Source organism: Nycticebus coucang, chromosome X, assembly GCF_027406575.1.
Source record: "Nycticebus coucang isolate mNycCou1 chromosome X, mNycCou1.pri, whole genome shotgun sequence".
NCBI lineage: Eukaryota > Metazoa > Chordata > Mammalia > Primates > Lorisidae > Nycticebus > Nycticebus coucang.
Genome location: NC_069804.1, coordinates 56261829 through 56281609, shown reverse-complemented (window position 1 = coordinate 56281609; position 19781 = coordinate 56261829). Strand labels below are relative to the sequence as shown.

Sequence of the window (19781 nt, the reverse complement as noted above, 5' to 3'; positions counted from 1 at the left end):
CCACACCCCCTGTCTCCCTGCGCAACCAGAGACTCTCAGTTTGCCTGAGGCAACATAAACTTGCAAACCAGGGAAACTTCCAGGGCGGGGCTGACCCAGAGGTCCACTTTACTAAACCTAAGACGCACCTGGCCCTCAGGGGATCATCAGTAGACACTACAAGAGCAAAGACAAGCTGTTTGGAACTCAATTCAGCTTCTCTTCTGCAGGGGAAACACAGAGTTGTTCTGTTCTGTTCTGTCAGTAACATTAACCAGGGGTGAGACTGGACCTGAGTGAAAACCCCTCAACCTTCATCTAGCGCCCGAGGTTGTCAGGCCTCACCTCCTCCTGCTGGAGAGAGGCAGAGCACAGCGGCCTGGCAGACTTCCTTGTGATTCAGGCAGGTACAAACTCCTGGAGCACCGATTCCCTACAGGCAACTGGGTCAGCCAACTGCAGGGCTATCAGTGACTGGGTGTGAAGTGGTGCAAAGTGGGGAAGGAGGCAGCAACCTTCCCAGACAGATTTATAGGCTGGGTGGCTTCTCCTGACTCCACGGAGCACTGGAGCAAGCCACACCAGAGTAGTCACCAGACCCCTGTGATCCAGTTCCCTGAGACCTCTTAAATTCTCTCACCCGAGACAGGTGCAGACTGAGACAATTGATTTGGACATTTTTAAACTGAACCAATCACCTGAGGACAAATCAGGGGGTGCTCTAGGTGCACGGTGGTAGGAAGGTTTGATTTTTCTTTTCCAATTGTTTGCCAGTGGGGGGCGGGGTGACTTAATTGCTGATATTTCTCCACAGCTGAGACTTCAATCCAAAGTATCTGTTTCACAAGGGTGGAACAGAAAACAGCTGAAAACAAGGCAGAACCATTTAGCCCCACCACACCAGACAGGGCCCCAGTTTCTAAGGGAACAACACTGTACAGGCCCTCGACAAAGCCCCAGGGGAAAAAATCAGAGTGTGTAAAACAACCATGGGGCGGAATCAGTGGAAAAACTCTGGTAACATGAATAACCAGAATAGATCGACCCCCCCCAAGGAAAGATATGGCAGATGCAATTGAAGATCCCATTCATAAACAACTGGCTGAGATGTCAGAAATCAAATTCAGAATTTGGATTGCAGACAAGATTAACAAAGTGGAATTAGGAATTCGAGGAGAAATTCAAAAGTTGTCTCAAGAATTTAACGAATTTAAAGACAAAACCACCAAAGACTTAGACACACTGAAGCAAGAATTTGCAGCCCTCAAAGATATGAAAAATACAGTAGAATCCCTCAGTAACAGAATGGAGCAAGCAGAAGAAAGGATTTCTGACATAGAAGATAAAGCCTTTGAACGCTCCCAAACTCTCAAAGAGGAAGAGAAATGGAGAGAAAAACGGATCACTCACTCAGAGAGCTCTGGGATAATTCGAAGAAGGCGAATATCCGAATCATAGGAGTTCCAGAAACAGATGAAGTGGCCTCGCTGGGCACAGAGGCCCTTATGCATGAAATCATGAAAGAGAATTTTCCAGACATGCCTAGAGATTCTGAAATTCAGTTAGCGGACAGCTTCAGAACCCCAGCACGACTCAACCCCAATAAGACATCCCCAAGGCATATCATAATTAACTTCACTAAAGTTAATATGAAGGAGAAAATCCTCAAAGCTGCCAGGAGAAAGAAAACCATTACCTTCAAAGGGAAGAACATTAGAATGACTGCAGATCTCTCTGCTGAAATTTTCAAGCCAGAAGAGGGTGGTCACCGACTTTTAATCTCCTAAAGCAAAATAACTTTCAACCCAGGATCTTGTATCCAGCTAAACTGAGTTTCATTTATAATGGAGAAATTAAACACTTTAATGACATTCATATGTTGAAGAAATTTGCTATAACCAAACCAGCTCTTCAGGATATTCTCAGACCTATCCTCCATAATGACCAACCCAATCCTATACCACGAAAGTAAACTCACTCAGAAACTTCGGATCAAACTCCAATTTCCACACTGGCGAAAGGATTAAAAATGCCCACTGAACTTTTGAAAAACTCGATACCCAAAACTTCACCAGACTTATCAATATTCTCCATTAATGTGAACGGCTTAAACTGTCCTCTAAAGAGGCATAGGTTAGCTGACTAGATATAAAAACTCAGGTCAGATATCTGTTGCATACAAGAGTCACATCTTAACCTAAAAGACAAATACAGACTCAGGGTGAAAGGATGGTCGTCCATATTTCAGGCAAATGGTAATCAGAAAAAAGCAGGTGTTGCAATTTTATTTGCAGATACAATAGGCTTTAAACCAACAAAAGTAAGCAAGGACAAGAACGGTCACTTCATAGTTGTTAAGGGTAATACTCACTATGATGAGATCTCAATTATTAATATCTATGCACCCAACCACAATGCACCTCCATTTATAAGACAAACTCTAACAGACATGAGTAACTTGATTTCCTCCAGCCACATAATCGTCAGAGATTTCAACAGTCCTTTGGCATTGTTGGATCGATCCTCCAATAAGAAGCTGAGCAAAGAAATCTTAGATTTAAACCTAACCATCCAACATTTGGATTTAGCAGACATCTACAGAACATTTCATCCCAACAAAACTGAATATACATACTTCTTATCAGCCCATGGAACTTACTCCAAAATCGATCACATCTTAGGTCACAAGTCGAACCTCAGTAAATGTAAAGGAATAGAAATTATTCCATGCATCTTCTTGGACCACCATGGAATAAAACTTGAGCTGAGTAACAACAGGAATCTGCATACTCATACAAAAACATGGAAGCTAAATAACCTTATGCTGAATGATAGCTGGGTCAGAGATGAGATTAAGAAAGAAATCGCCAATTTTCTGGAACAAAACGACAATGAAGACACAAACTATCAGACCCTATGGGACACCGCAAAGGCAGTTCTAAGAGGGAAATTTATAGCACTGCAAGCCTTCCTCAAGAGAACGGAAAGAGAGGAAGTTAACAACTTAATGGGACATCTCAAGCAACTGGAAAAGGAAGAATATTCCTACCCCAAACCCAGTAGAAGAAAAGAAATAACCAAAATTAGAGCAGAATTAAATGAAATTGAAAACAAAAGAATAATACAACAGATCAATAAATCAAAAAGCTGGTTTTTCAAAAAGGTCAATAAAATAGATAAACCTTTGGCCAACCTAATCAGGAAAAAAAGAGTAAAATCTCTAATCTCATCAATCAGAAACAACAAAGACCAAATAACAACAGACACTTCAGAAATCCAAAAAATCCTTAATGAATATTACAAGAAACTTTATTCTCAGAAATATGAAAATCAGAAGGAAATTGACCGACACTTGGAAGCACGTCACCTTCCAAGACTTAGCCAGAATCAAGTGGAAATGTTGAACAGGCCCACATCAAGTTCGGAAATAGAATCAACCATACAAAACCTCCCTAAAAAGAAAAGCCCAGGACCAGATGGTTTCATGTCTGAATTCTACCAAACCTTTAAAGAGGAATTAGTACCTGTATTACTTAACCTGTACCAAAAGGTAGAAAAAGAAGGAAGATTACCCAACACGTTCTATGAAGCAAACATCACCCTGATCCCCAAACCAGGAAAAGACCCAACAAGAAAAGAAAATTATAGACCGATATCACTCATGAATATAGATGCAAAAATATTCAACAAGATCCAAACAAACAGAATCCAGCAACACATCAAACAAATTATATATCATGACCAAGTCGGTTTTATCCCAGGATCTCAAGGCTGGTTCAATGTATGTAAATCTATAAATGTAATCCAGCACATAAATAAATTAAAAAACAAAGACCATATGATTCTCTCAATCGATGCAGAAAAAGCTTTTGATAATATCCAGCATCCCTTCATGATCAGAACAATTAAGAAAATCGGTATAGAAGGGACATTTCTTAAACTGAAAGAGACCATCTACAGCAAACCCACAGCGAATATCATATTGAATGGAGTTAAATTGGAATCATTTCCACTCAGATCAGGAACCAGGCAAGGCTGCCCATTGTCTCCATTGCTTTTTAACATTGTAATGGAAGTTTTAGCCACTGCAATTAGGGAAGAAAAGGCGATCAAGGGTATCCATATAGGGTCAGAAGAGATCAAACTTTCACTCTTCACGGATGATATGATAGTATATTTGGAAAACACTAGGGACTCTACTACAAAACTCTTAGAAGTGATCAAGGAATACAGCAGCGTCTCAGGTTACAAAATCAACATTCATAAATCGGTAGCCTTTATATATACCAACAACAGTCAAGTCGAAAAAACAGTTAAGGACTGGGCGGTGCCTGTGGCTCAGCGGGTAGGGCACCGGCCCCACGTGCCGAGGGTGGTAGGTTCAGACCCAGCCCCGGCTAAACTGCAACAGAAGAATGGCCGGGCGTTGTGGCGGGCGCCTGTGGTCCCGGCTGGTCAGGAGGCTGAGGCAAGAGAATCACCTGAGCCCAGGAGTTGGAGGTTGCTGTGAGCTGTGTGACGCCACGGCACTCTACCGAGGGCAATCAAGTGAGACTCTGTCTCTACAAAAAAAAAAAAAAAACAGTTAAGGACTCTATCCCATTCACAGTAGTGCCAAAGAAGATGAAATATTTGGGAATTTATCTAACAAAGGACGTGAAAGATCTCTATAAAGAGAACTATGAAACTCTAAGAAAAGAAATAGCTGAAAATATTAACAAATGGAAAAACATACCATGCTCATGGCTGGGAAGAATCAACATAGTTAAAATGTCTATACTACCCAAAGCAATATATAATTTCAATGCAATCCCTATTAAAGCTCCACTGTCATACTTTAAAGATCTGGAAAAAACAATACTTCATTTTATATGGAATCAGAAAAAACCTCGAATAGCCAAGACATTACTCAGAAATAAAAACAAAACAGGAGGAATCACGCTACCAGACCTCACACTATACTACAAACCAATAGTGATCAAAACAGCATGGTATTGGCACAAAAACAGAGAGGTAGATGTCTGGAGTAGAACAGAGAATCAAGAGATGAATCCAGCTACTTACGTTATTTAATCTTTAACAAGCCAATTAAGAACATTCAGTGGGGAAAAGATTCCCTATTTAACAAATGGTGCTGGGTGAACTGGCTGGCAACCTGTAAAAGACTGAAAGTGGACCCACACCTTTCACCATTAACTAAGATAGACTCTCACTGGATCAAATATTTAAACTTAAGACATGAAACTATAAAAATACTGGAGGAGAGTGCAGGGAAAATCCTTGAAGAAATCGGGATGGGCGAGTATTTTATGAGGAGGACCCCCCGGGCAATTGAAGCAGCTTCAAAAATACACTACTGGGACTTGATCAAACTAAAAAGCTTCTGCACAGCCAAGAACACAGTAAATAAAGCAAGCAAACAGCCCTCAGAATGGGAGAAGATATTTGCAGGTCATGTCTCCGACAAAGGTTTAATAACCAGAATCCACAGAGAACTCAAACGCATTAGCAAGAATAGAACAAGGGATCCCATCGCAGGCTGGGCAAGGGATTTGAAGAGAAACTTCTCTGAAGAAGACAGGCGTGTGGCTTTCAGACATATGAAAAAATGCTCATCATCTTTAATCATCAGAGAAATGCAAATCAAAACTACTTTGAGATACCATCTAACTCCAGTGAGACTAGCCTATATCACAAAATCCCAAGACCAGAGATGTTGGCGCGGATGTGGAGAAAAGGGAACACTTTTGCACTGCTGGTGGGAATGCAAATTAATACATTCCTTTGGAAAGAGATATGGAGAACACTTAGAGATCTAAAAATAGATCTGCCATTCAATCCTGTAATTCCTCTACTGGGCATATACCCAGAAGACCAAAAATCACGTCATAACAAAGGTATTTGTACCAGAATGTTTATTGCAGCCCAATTCATAATTGCTAAGTCATGGAAGAAGCCCAGGTGCCCATCGATCCACGGATGGATTAAGAAATTGTGGTATATATACACCATGGAATATTATGCAGCCTTAAAGAAAGATGGAGACTTTACCTCTTTCATGTTTACATGGATGGAGCTGGAACATATTCTTCTTAGTAAAGTTTCTCAAGAATGGAAGAGAATGTACCCAATGTACTCAGTCCTACTTTGAGACTAATTTAGGGTTTTCACATGAAAGCTATAACCCAGTTACAACCTAAGAATAGGGGGAGGGGGGAAAGGGAGGGGAGGGAGGGGGGAGGGGGGTGGAGGGAAGGGGATTGGTGGGATTACACCAGCGGTGCATCTTACAAGGGTATATGTGAAACTTGGTAAACGGTCTGTGAAGCTAGTGAATGATGCCCCATGATCATATCAATGTACACAGCTATGATTTAATAAAAAAAAAAAAAGAAAAACAATGTTTAGAGAAGTCATATTTCCCAATTTCAAAAAGTTAATACAAAGCTGCAATAATCAAGACAGTGCATACGGCCATAATGATATATAATGACAAATATACGGATCAATAGAATACAACTGCAAGTCCAGAAATAAAAACATATTTATGTTCTACTGATTTTTGACAAGGGTGCCAAGACAATTAAGTGAAGAAAGATTCGTCTTCCCAACAAATAGTGCTGGGAAAACTGGATGTTCACATACAAAATAATGAGGAGACTGCTAACACACACCACCAACGAAAGTTAAAATTAAAAATTTTGTGCTTTAAAGGATATCATCAGCAAAGAAGACAATCTACATAATGGATAAAAATATATGCAACTTAAATCTGATCATGGACTGGTATCTAGAATATATAAAGAATTCTTACAACTCAATAATAAAAAGTCCAGTAACTATATAATTATATAGTTATGTATATAAAATATTATACATATATACATAACTGTCCATTAAAAATAACATTTTTTAAAAATTTAAGAAAATAAAAACACAAAAAATGGGCAAAAGATTTGAATAGACATTCCTGCAAAGAAGATATACAAATAGCCTATTGGCACATGAAAGATGCTCAACATCAAAAAATATCTCCAGCAAATAACAAGATTTGGTGAAGATGTATGTGGAAAATTGAAAACTTTGATACATTGCTAGTAGGAATGTAAAACAATGTAGCCACCATGGAATACAGCTTGGTAGTTCCTCAATACATTCAACACAGAACTACCACATGAACCAGCAACCACAACCCAAGGGATATAACAAAGAATTGAAAACATGTTCAAACAGAAACTTGTACAGAAATGTTCACAGCAGCAGTATTGACAATAACCAAAAGATAGCAACATCTATAAACAAATGAAGGATACATCCTTCAAGATGTATCCCAAGTAGTTTACTGGGCCTAAATTTAAAATAACGCCAAGCAGCCGTTTTGTGACTATAAGTCACACAAGGTACTGAAAATCTGCGCCATTTTAACTTTAGGACTCTTAGCCAATCAGGGCTTAACTGTCTCAACCAATCAGGGCTCTCCTGCTTTAACCAATCAGAACTGAGCTTCAATCCTTCATGTGCACAAATGAGCCACAATGGGAACCTGGGCGGGAATTTTTGCTATAAAACTGAGCCTTCCCTTTGTTCTCTAGGAAATGCCTTCATTTTATGCCAAAGGCTGTGTGTGTAACCCTGGTTTGCACACTGTTACTTGAAGAAAATCTCTTTCCTCCAAATTCCTTTTCAGAGAACTTTGTTCACACAACCCAAATGTACCTTAACTGATGAATGGATGAACAAAATGTTTTGAATACATACAATGGAATAATATTTGGCAATAAAAAGAAATGAATTACTGATACCTGCTATGACATGCATAAACTTTGAAAACATTATGCTAAGTGAAAGAAGCTAGGCACAAAGACTACACATTGTATAATTCCATTTATATGAAATGTCCAGAATAGAGAAATCTATACAGAGACAGAAAGTAGATTAGTGGTTGCCTAGAGCTGATTAGGACTGGGAGAACTGAAATGACGGCTAAAGGTATAGGGTTTCTTTTGGGGTTGATGCAAGTGTTTTAAAATTGAATTATATCTCAATAAAACTGTCACAAAAAAGACTTAGTGACTATATATGTGATTACAGCCAGCTCTCAATAAATGGTAGCTATTACTAGTTCTAATACTATTATCAGAGTCCATTCCATTGAACCCTGAATGAAGGGATGAATGTTTATGGCATTTGTGAGGCTTTGCCTGCTAAATTCAGAATTAAAGAAATTGAAAAGAAAATAATGCAGAAATTAAGGTCAAAAATATGCATACAAACCCCAAGAATTCCATTTCAACAGGAAACTAAGTAGGGCTAAATGCTAATCTTCTTTCTGCTGAGTAATCAGCAAAGTATCCTGTGGAGTTCCCATATTAATTTTTTAGAGTTCTCCAACATTTTTAGCTTACCCTTTGGAACCCGTGCTTAGCCTTGCTATAACCATCTATCTACCTAATTTATTCAAATGCAGATTAGTCAGACCCTGAAGAAGTTAATTCCCACTGAAACAAGGAGAGAATATAGAAAAGTCCCACCCTACTTTCTAAGTCATCTTTCAGTAAAAGTTTTCCTAGGGGTCAATTCTTTTTCCAATCTCAAATGGGAATGCACATCTGTATTTGCAGAACCTATGAACAGTTACCTGTAATAGCTGAAAGACACATGTGTTTGGCCTAGGGAGATAGTAATTTCTCTCCAGTAACAAGGGACAAATCTCCCCTAAAACTTCTAATGCAGTGGTTCTTAACCTTCCAATGCCTCCTAATGCTGCAATCCTTTAATACAGTTCCTCATGTTGTGGTGACCCCCAACCATAAAATTATTTTCATTGCTACTTCATAACTGTAATTTTGCTACTGTTATGAATCGTAATGTAAATATCTGATATGCAGGATGTGTTTTCATTGTTACAAAGGGGTCGCGACCCACGGGATGAGAACCACTGTTAATGGAAAAAGCAGACTAGCAAGCTGCTGAAGAGTTCCTGAAAAGTTAAACTGCCCCCACATTCCCAAGCACAACTAGCTAAAACAGGGACTGAGAAAAAAGGTAAGCACAAAGTCTTTTAGCACATTTCCCAATGACAACAGCTCCTTCAATATGCACAAATACTACAGAAGAAAATGGAAAGAGCCCTGTAACTTTAGCAACTATAGCTGGGTCCACCTAAGTGCCCAGGGTTAATGTGGTGGTCACTACTGTAGCTTATTAAACATGTTCTCAGTGGGGATAAAAAAAAGAGGCAAAACAATGTCACACTCTCTCCTTTACCTTAAACAATGACATCTGAGTCCCCTCTTACCCTTTTAGATTCATCTCATTTCTGGCCAAACCAAGAGCATGTGTGCTCCTATTTGTCTTCTTGAAAACATCTTTTACAAACTCCTTATTGGCTTTCTTCTTGAGCTGGGAAAATTGACTTTGAGAAGCCTGCAAAAAAACACAAAACAAAACAAACAGTAGGTGGAGAAAGAAGCAGGGAAATGAAGAAAACCACAAATTACCTAATAGGTAGCACTTATAGGAAAGTCCTGACCCACACAGACAGGTTGTTTGGGTGTTCCTAGAAGTGACATTCTAAACATCTCACAATCAATATGGCACTGGGCTAACTGATCACAGTGGATACTAGCAGCAAACAAGCAATGCATCAGTACTGGTATGTGTTGGCTAAACAGCAGCTCTAACTGCTTTGAAGGGATATAGGATGTAGTTCTGGTCTCCATGCCAGGCACAGTGGCTGTCAAACAACTGAAAAGATACTTTGTTAACATCACATTTCGCTTTCACCTCATAAAATTTTCAAATGGGAAAAAAGACAATATTACTGTCTGTTGTTTGAGTATACCAAGATCAACTAGCTTTTCAGGGTAGACTTCTAACATAATATTACCTGTGATACATCTACCTTATTTCATTGAGTAGTATTTACTTCACACTGGGCTCTGAGGAGTTCCACCACAAACTCCAATCCCAACTAAAACTACTAAACAGTAGGAAAGATTGTGGGATTGTGAATAATGCCAGTAAAAATAAACTTAAAAGTTATGCCTTAAAAATGAAACAAATTAACCAAATTGTATTTCAAATAAATACCCCAACTACTCAAAAGAAAAAAAAAAAAAAACAGAAGACAAGAAACAACTAATCCAAGTAACTTATAAATATAGTATTTGACTATACACACTCAGCCACAAAGTATAAATCCTCAATTAGGGTGGGTTTGTGGGGGGGTGGATATTCCTAAAAAAATCTAAAACTCTTTTTACTTTAGTAGTTTTATTATAGTGGTATTGATAAAAAAAGTTTTAAATACTTTTAGATGTACTACAGTATTGAGTAAATGTGTTGATGTTCTTGGGTACCAGGGCTCTCATTGTAGGAGGAGGAACATGAAAATAAAAATCGGAAACTGCAAGAAAGAATCTTGTGTGTTGGAATTGAAACTGTGAGAATTCATGATTTCTTAAATAGGCATGTGGATGTATAGGGATATATAGCTGGATGTATAGGTATACGGATTTATATCTATGTATAAATAGATATAGATGTAATAGATATATGTTTATCCATATATCTGTAAATAGATATATGGATGTATAGGTATATGTGTTTATACCTATGTGTGTATATGTTTGTGTATATAGCTACAGATACTTATTTCCTAGTTCTCTCTGCTGAAAGGGGAGAAAAAACAGGCATCCCAGTAGCACACTTAGCACTGAGAATATTGGTTTCTAATACCATTCCCCACCAAAAGAAACCAGAACTCTTTGGAGAAATACTTAACTCCAGGGGTGGTACAGAGCAGGCATAAGATGAATCTGGAACATCTTTTCATGATAGAAAGAAAATGCTCAAAACAATTATGAGGGCATGTTACAAGGACACAGTAGCCAGACTGAAGGGGTCCCTAACTGGCCAAATATGGGACAATTTGAGCACCAAAATAAAGTATAATAATGAACAACAAACCACTTAAAAAGAATTTATGAGTCCAGGCCAATAATAAATAGGGGAGAAGGGCAGGATTAGGCTTATAAAGAATGCCCAGTGAAGACTAGTAAATAGGAAGCAAATGTTAGAGTTAGAAAAAACATCATAAAGATTAAGGCATAAATCATAAATGAATGTTAAATCTAGGAGATATTTTGATGAAGAGCAGGCTATTTTTAGGTTCTTAAGAGTATTTCATTATGGATTCTCCATACTTGTTTCCAAAAATCTGTACTAGTTTGCAATCCTACCAAGAGTACATAAGTATATCCCTTCCTCTGCACCCCGATCAGTATCTACAGCTTTGGGACCTTATACCATGGGCTGTTCTAACTGGTGTTAGGTAATACCTCAAAATAGCTTTGATTTGCATTTCTCTGATGATTAAGGATGATGAACATTTTTTTCAGGTGTTTTTTGACTATTCATCTGTCCTCTTAGGAGAAGGTCCTGTTCATATAGCTTGCCCATGGATTCTTACTAATTGTGAGAGGGAAAAAAATAAACTGATTGTATAGTGGAGAAACCAGGCACCATCTTGATCAGGTAGTCAAAACTAACATATCAACAAGGGACAGACAAACATTGTGTTCCTCTAGATGTGATACCTTGTGGACAGGTATCATTATACATTCTAGGCAATCTAGCCAAGAATGTATAAAATCAATCTAATCACAAGGAAACATCAGGCAGACACAAAATGAGGACCATTCTGTTTTACAAAAGGGAGAACTATGTGAGATTTATCCTTCAAAAATGGCAATGTCATAAAAAAAAAGAAAGGTTATGGCAATATCCCAGGTTAAGAGGCCAAAAATATAAGTAAATGCAATACACTAACCTCGACTGGATCTTTTATTGGGGAAGAAAAAAAATGCTACAGGGATGTAATAACATCAACTGAAAAAATTGGAATATAGATGACTGATTACATAAAACTGCTGTATTAATGTAAATTTAGACAGTTGATAAGTATACTGTGATTCTATAAGACAATGTCCCTATTCTTAGGAAATACACATAGAAATACTTTGGGATAGGGCGGCACCTGTGGCTCAAGGAGTAGGGCGCCGGTCCCATATGCCGGAGGTGGCGGGTTCAAACCCAGCCCCGGCCGAAAACCACAAAAAAAAAAAAAGAAGTACTTTGGGATAAAGGTCAATGATGTATGTAAGAGAATGATAAAGCTAGTGGGATAAAATGATAATAATAGTAACCTAAGTAACGGTTTATGGGTGTTATTTGCACTATTGTTTATGTTTGCAACACTTTGTAAATTTGAAGTTATTTCCAAATAAACATGTAGAAAAAATATGTCTTGGCATGTGTATCATCAGATTACAATAAGCAATTATAATCCAATTCTTTTTAGGACTTCAAGTCATCCACCTCTGCTTTTCAAAGAGCTTGGCACATTTTTCCTTTTAACTTCACCTAAAATTTAAAAACTCCCTATGTATGCAATAAAGATTCAGAATGGGAAGAGAGGTACATTGTTGGCAGGAGAGAGGTGGAGACCTTAACCCCCAAGATGAAACTTTCTACTTGCCATATGTGCAGGTCAAAGCACTGACATTTTCAGAACTAAGCAAGGGGAACTTTACCTGTACTTCCCCATAATTATTTCATCATGAAATAGGAGAATAGAAATGAAAGTCCTACTTACACAAAACCATATAGATATACATGGATATAGGCCCTATCTCTTTGTTTGGCTTAGCACCAGCTCTTATATCAAAAGTCCTCCCCAGGCTGGAAATGACAAAGAAGGGGGGAAGAAAACCTCACAGCAGATTAACTAATTAAAACAGACCAGTCCTCACAATTGCCAAGACATGGAAGCAACCCAAGTGTCCCTCAACCCATGAATAGATTAACAAACTATGGTATATGTACACTATGGAATACTATTCAGCTATAAGAAATGATGGAAACTCTACGTCTTTTGTGTTTAGCTGGATGGAGTTGAAACACATTCTTCTTAGTAAAGTATCACAAGAATGGAAAAACAAGCATCCAAAGTATTTAATACTAACATTAAACCAATATACAAACAACTACACAACCATACAAAAGAAAAACACAAGTATATTCTAGTGGGAGGAAAGGGAGAAGAATGGGAAAAGGGGAGGAGGGACAGTGATTGGCAGGTTCTCACTTGATGTGCACAAGGTAAGAGTGTTCAACACACCTCCTGGGTGAAGGGCTCAATTATAACTCAAACTTTACCTTAGAAATAAAAACAATGTAACCTAAACATTTGTACCCTCATATTAATCTGAAATAAAAAAATACTACCCAACATTTATCATGTACTTACTGCATGCTATGGCCACCACATTCAGTGCTATATGTATGTTATCTTCTTTAATCTTCAAAACAAACCTAGGGATTACCTATTAGTATTACTGTCATTTGATGGAAAAGGAAATTGAGGCTTAGATAATTTAAATAACATCTCAATAAAGAGTTTAGAAAATGGCAGTACTGGGACTTGAAACCATGTCTATTTGATGACAGAGGTTTATAATTTTTCACCAAATGTTATATATAGTATTATATAAACATACAAAAACCTGGAAGTTAATAACTCAAAATAACATTTTTTATTCTCAACAACAACAAAAACCAAACAGAGCAGTTCTTCTTGGCAGGCCAGGACTTCACTGTGGCAAATGTTGAGAGGAAGACAGAGACAGGGACATAGAAACCTAGTAATACTGACAGAAAGAAGCAAATTATATAGGGAATTCCCAAACTTCAGAGAAAAAGGAGCCCTCAATTGTCAAATTGATAAGCTCAGATATCTACAGAAATGCCCAACCCTAGGAATGACTTAGGTACACAGTAATGATGGAACTTTGTCCAGAAAGCAGTCCAAAGACCAGTCAAGGTGATCAAGGTGAATCTTCGGAACTTGAATGCAAAAGAGAAATGGGCTTTCTGAGCTGTTGGAAAGTTAGTAGCAGAGATACTGCTCAGGAATGCCACCCCATCACCCTCACCCCATCCCCTGAGGATATGCCCGAACAGATGTTGAATTTGGTTGAATCTAGGGTCCTGGATATCTATAAGAGTTACAAGGTTATTATTGTTACAGTTTATTTGTATCTGTTCTTTCTGGAGGGTATAATAAAACTCATGAAAAAGAAAGGTCTGACACATAGTAAGAATGTCAGTTACTCACATGCTATGATGCCTTAATGTTAGGGTCTGAATATCTGTGTCCCCTTGTGAATGGGATTAGGTACCCTATAAAAGAGGCTCAAGGGATACTGTTTGCCCCTTCTGCCATATGAGGACAAACCAAGAAGATACCATCTATAAGGAATGTGACCTCACCAGATAACAAATCTGACACTTTGATCTTGGACTTTGCAGCCTCCAGAACTGTGAACAATAAACTTCTGTCCTTTATAAGTTACCCAGCGTGAAGTATTTTATTATAGTGGCCTGAATAGACTAAGACACTCACCTTACAGTGTCACTGTTCTCTCATGAGGAACTCTGAGGGCCAAGGAAAGTTCAACTAACGATGGGATACATCTGTTCTTGATTTGTGGCTACCTCAACCAAGTTTCTAGACCCATGGTTAAATAAATCAGGAAATGAATCTAGCCTTATAGATGTGCGTAGGAGGTGGCTCTTTCTACCAACCAATAGTAAGTCTGAAGTTAAGCAGAAAGATATAACTTAACAACATGCTGTAATCTGCATGGGGAAGAGATTGCACTAGCAAGAAGGCGGTCATAAAGAATCAGAAAACAGGCATCTAAAGGAAAGAACTTTGCCAATGCTTATCTGATCTTCCCCAAGGGGGTAAAACATATCTAGTAGACACATGTATTCTAGTAGCCAGAAAAGAGCAAGAATAGCTCATCAGGCTTCCCTGTAACCTAGATGAAACAGACTTCAAAACCAAAAATGAGAAAATCCTCATCTGTAAAGTAGAGACGATTATAGTATGTATCTCATAGGGTTATATGAGGATTAACTGGGTTGATGCAGGAAAAAGTGTTTAGAAAGTGCCTAAAACATGGTAAGCATTTAGTAGACATCAGTTGTTGTTATTTTCGGGCTCATGGAGTTGTTATTTTCTAAGACTGAAGATTACCTTTGGCCTAATTCTATATTCAATTACCAACAATTCTATTAATTCTAGTTTTTACTAGTACCTTAATAATGTAAGAAGGATGTGACTTAGAAGAAAATTCAAGAATTCTAATAAAAATTGAGTTTATAGGGCGGCGCCTTTGGCTCAGTCGGTAGGGCGCCGGCCCCATATACCTAGGGTGGCGGGTTCAAACCCGGCCCCGGCCAAACTGCAGCCAAAAAATGGCTGGGCGTTGTGGCGGGCGCCTGTAGTCCCAGCTGCTTGGGAGGCTGAGGCAAGAGAATCGCTTAAGCCCAGGAGTTGGAGGTTGCTGTGAGCTGTGTGATGCCATGGCACTCTACTGAGGGCCATAAAGTGAGACTCTGTCTCTACAAAAAAAAAAAAAAAAAAAAAAATTGAGTTTATAGATCTTCATAGTAGAAAACAAGATCAGGTATCTGTGATGGTTCTGTGTATAAGGAAGTATTTTTAATTGTCACTAAGCCTGGGCTGCTGCTGGATGGGGCTAAGGATGCTGGTTGTGGTCAGTCCCACACAATAGAAAAACTATCCTGCCCAAAATGCCTATAGTGCTCAAATAAACACTGCCTTAGACTGCAATGATGCCACCAAAATACTTACCTACAAGGCAGCCAGCTGAACCACCTCTAAAGCTAAATACAATAGTTCTTATAATTAATCTACAATTTCCTATCTGTTAATCACTCTGCTGCTTCAAGGAAACTCCAGCAATTGACCCACATGGTATGTTCCAGTAGAAGAGTCCCTGCAGTTTCTGAAATTTGGTCACTGATATCAAATAAAATATGTTCTCAATATTCCAGAGAGTATCAGGGTTTGGTAAAGTGGAAATGTAGTCTAAGCCTATACAAAATCATAGCAGGGGATCGGACTAGCATACTCACATTGGTAAGATCTTCAAAAGCCAGTCTCTTTTTGAGTGCTCCCTGAGGTGAAGATGGAGATATCTTTGCTTGGTAATTCTTCCCCTTCTACAAAAGTAAAAGAAGTAAATGAATATATCCAATTGTAAACGGCCTCTTCAGGGACTTTGGGTTATTTTCAGGGTCCAGGGGAAACTCTAGGATCTCAAAGGAACCGGGGATGCATATAATAAACTCCAATAAACTACAACAAAAGGACATTTTGGAAGTCAGAGATGCTTATTGAGTCCCTAAAGGTGGCAGTCACTGATCACAGGAATAAATCTGTAAGGAGACAAGATGACCTTCAGCGTAACTCTCAAAATGAGTAAACTATAGCTTGGTAAAGCTTATTTTTCCTCTTCCTTCTCTCATATTTATAGTTATCCTAACCAAGACAGACCACTACCACCCCCACCACTCTTAGTCATTCCTTTAATGTAGATGATTTCAAGTAGCTTCTCAAAGACATTTCCTATAAGGATAATAACACACATAGCTACATACTGGTCCAGGATCAGCTCTCTACTAGCTGTTGACCTTGGGCAAGTCACTTAATCTCTGAGCCCCAATTTTCTTACCAGTAAAATTGGAATAACAACCTTCCTTAGAGTCCTTGAGGATCGAATAAGAGAACATGTAGTTTTAATGTCTGTATAAGCTATAAATGGATAGAAATAGTATTTAATATTATTTAAAAGTATGTACTCCTGAAAAAATTGTCAATCTCACAGGGAAAATTTTGTATTTTAAGGAAAAAGTTTTATAATCCAGATTAATCTCAATATATGGGAGAGAAAGGGGCAGGGAAGAGGGGTGAATATTTCAGAGTAGAGAGGAATCTCTTTCTAGGTATTCTGTTGTGCATGCCTTACCCCATTCCCAGAGTATGACCATCTTTATGGGGTTAGAGGTTAGGGCAAATCACAGTATAGGGCTCTTCTATAACCTAACAGCTTTTACTTGATGAAAGTCTCCTATATCTCAGATTTTCCTTATGAAATTCTGAGAACAAGCCTGCTCTACCTATATCAGAGAATTGTTATAATGTGAAGCAGGACACTGGGATCAGACCATTTGCTCTATTCTCCATTTATTCCATTAATAAACAGTACATGGCACAGTAAGTGATCACAAATTTAGAGATCTGGATCCATGTTACAATAGACCAATCCAGCATAAAAGAGAAATCCTAGAAGAACTGAGAAGAATTACTTCTGTTCTCTAATTAAGCCAAGAAATAAGTAAATTATTCATCATTTATCTAGTTCATGATAAATAATCCTAGAAAAAATTGGCAAAAAATAAAATATTATTTTCTCATAAATTACCTAAGAAATAAACTGTCTGTCTATTATCTAATTCGAACTTAGTGCATATATTACTGGTAGAAATAACCAATCAAAAATAAAATTACAACTGAAACTGAACTCAATAAAACTTATATTTGCAAAATGTGCTCCAAGAAAATTGGGTTTGGAAAAATAACTGCCACAAAAGGAAACTCACAGTCAGAAAATTTGATATGGATAAAATCCCAATCAATGTATATAATCTTTCTTGACAAATTTACATGGGAATAAAATTTGACTACTCCATGAAAATCATTTCAGTAAAACAAAAATGAAAATGATTAGACAATGTTAATCTGTGCTAAGAGAAAACCAATCAAGGAAATTAAGTTCATCTAATGATGTTTGCTCCAGGAAATACTCTCTTGATTATAATTCATCAGTGTTAGTATAATTCTGATTATGTATGATGATAAATACAGACCATCCCAAGGTTAGAGTAACAGTGTCAAACCACACATAAAGTCAAAACAGTAGAGTAAAAAATATACTCATTTGTCAAATGTGATAGCTATAAAAAGCATGATAATATATTTGCTGACATAATCTTCATACTCTCCCCAGGATATACCAAATAGCCTCTCAGCAAGGTGCTTTTAGCTTCTCAGAAATAGTAAGAATATATAGACTGACTGTTCTTTGGTTTTGAGAGTTATGGAAATGGCCTTCATTTAAGCACTGCATTTATGGGAAAAAGTCCACACTTCCTCCCCAAGTTCTAATTTGCTGGTATTCTCCAACTAAAAGAGATGCCAGCAGTGTGGAAGCGTTCCCTTCTCCCTGCATCCACGCCAACATCTGTAGTTTTGGGATTTTGTTACATGGGCTAATCTTACTGGAGTTAGATAATATCTCAAAGTGGTTTTGATTTGCATTTCTCTGATGATTAAAGATGATGAGCATTTTTTCATGTGTTTGTAGGCCATGTGTCTGTCTTCTTCAGAGAAGTTTCAGTTCGTAAAACATAACTATAATCCAAAAAGAAGGAGGGAAGAGGAAGGAAAGAGGAGGGTAAAGGGGTGGCCGGGAGAAGGGAGAGTATTTGAGGGGACCTAACCTAATGTGCATAATGCAATGATACATTTCTAAACTATTAAGAATACAGTATGAATGTCTTACCACAACAAATAAGTAAGCAAGGATATGGTTATGTTAATCAGTTAGATGTAAGCATTCCACATTATATATCAAATCAACACACTGTACCTCATAAATGCATTAACATATAGTTATGATTTAATAAAGAACTAAAAAAAATTTTTTAAGGCAAAAAAAAAAATAAAAGGGATACCATGCCTCCCCAGTTTCTCACATTAAACCACACATATTCCAGGAGATTCAAGGGTGAGGATTGGCACTGAACCAACACAGGAAAAGACTACTCAAGACACTATTAAGAAAGATAACTTACTCTAACCTTTTCATACTGTTCATGAACAGTGGGCACAACTCTGCTGCATGGAGATTTCTTAGTCTCAGGTTTGGAGCTTCGGGGTAGTAGCGGCAGTGGCATCTCTTACAGGTTCAGTAGTGTCTTTTCCGAGGCAGAGCTACAAATAGAAAGGGACTCTTTAAAACACTATTTACCAGGGGAAAAAAAGCATAGAATTATCTGGAAACTCTTAAGAAAACCTAGTCTCTCTGTAGCATCCCTAGGAAAAAACAGACTTTTAAGTTGGGCAGATCTGGGTTCAAATATTGGTTGTATCACAATTTAACTTTGGGCAAGTGACCTAAACTCCCTTGGCTTTAGTTAGCTCACTGTAAAATGGAGATAAGTATACCTACCCTCTGCAGGCTGGCCCAGCACAGTGTCTGTTATCCTCCGTGGACAGTAGGATGTGTCTTAGCCCTTAGTTTAGGCTTAATGACACTGGGGACAAATTATATGAGAGTTTTACATTGAAAATAATGAAGAAATTGACAGTTCATATAGTATGGAGGCTAGATGGTAGAGTTAATGTTCTTTAAAAGGCATAGGTTCCTGGGGACAGCAACCCTACAGAAAAAAAAAAAAGAGAATACATACATATATGCATAATAGGTGCATTCATTCAGAAGAAATAATCCAGTTCTAGACACTGAGTAGGAAAAAAATTCAAAAGATGAGATAAATAGTAGAAGGAAGTAATGTATTAAAAATCACTTGACTTAAGAATTTAACAGTTATTACTTGATCCCAATAACCTGGAAGGGGACTACCTTTGCTCCATTTCAATGTGGATGTAAGGATATAAGGAACCTTATATTCCTTAAGGTTCTTCAAGTTTGTGAATCCCCAATAGATAGGATACACATATTTGTCAAGCAAATACATAATTAGGAAGAATCATTGTTTGGGTATATAAAAGACTCTTTCTACCTAGATACAACTGCCCTTCTAGTCCCACCCATATTTAATTTCTAAGCTCAACTGCATTT

The 19781-nt window shown here is 37.9% G+C and overlaps 1 protein-coding gene across 1 annotated transcript in view; it reads right to left on the bottom strand.

Moving 5' to 3' along the window:
* Window positions 1–19321, bottom strand: part of CCNB3 (cyclin B3) — a 63747-nt gene extending 44426 nt beyond the window's left edge. The window contains exons 1-4 of the mRNA XM_053579775.1: window positions 19149–19321; window positions 18778–18910; window positions 15991–16077; window positions 9278–9405 (exon numbers count right to left, since the gene is read on the bottom strand). Of these exons, the coding sequence (XP_053435750.1) occupies window positions 9278–9405; window positions 15991–16077; window positions 18778–18873 (311 nt within the window). The 5' untranslated portion in view covers window positions 18874–18910; window positions 19149–19321. The remainder of the gene's footprint in view (window positions 1–9277; window positions 9406–15990; window positions 16078–18777; window positions 18911–19148) is intronic.
* Between the last annotated feature and the right edge of the window lie 460 nt (window positions 19322–19781).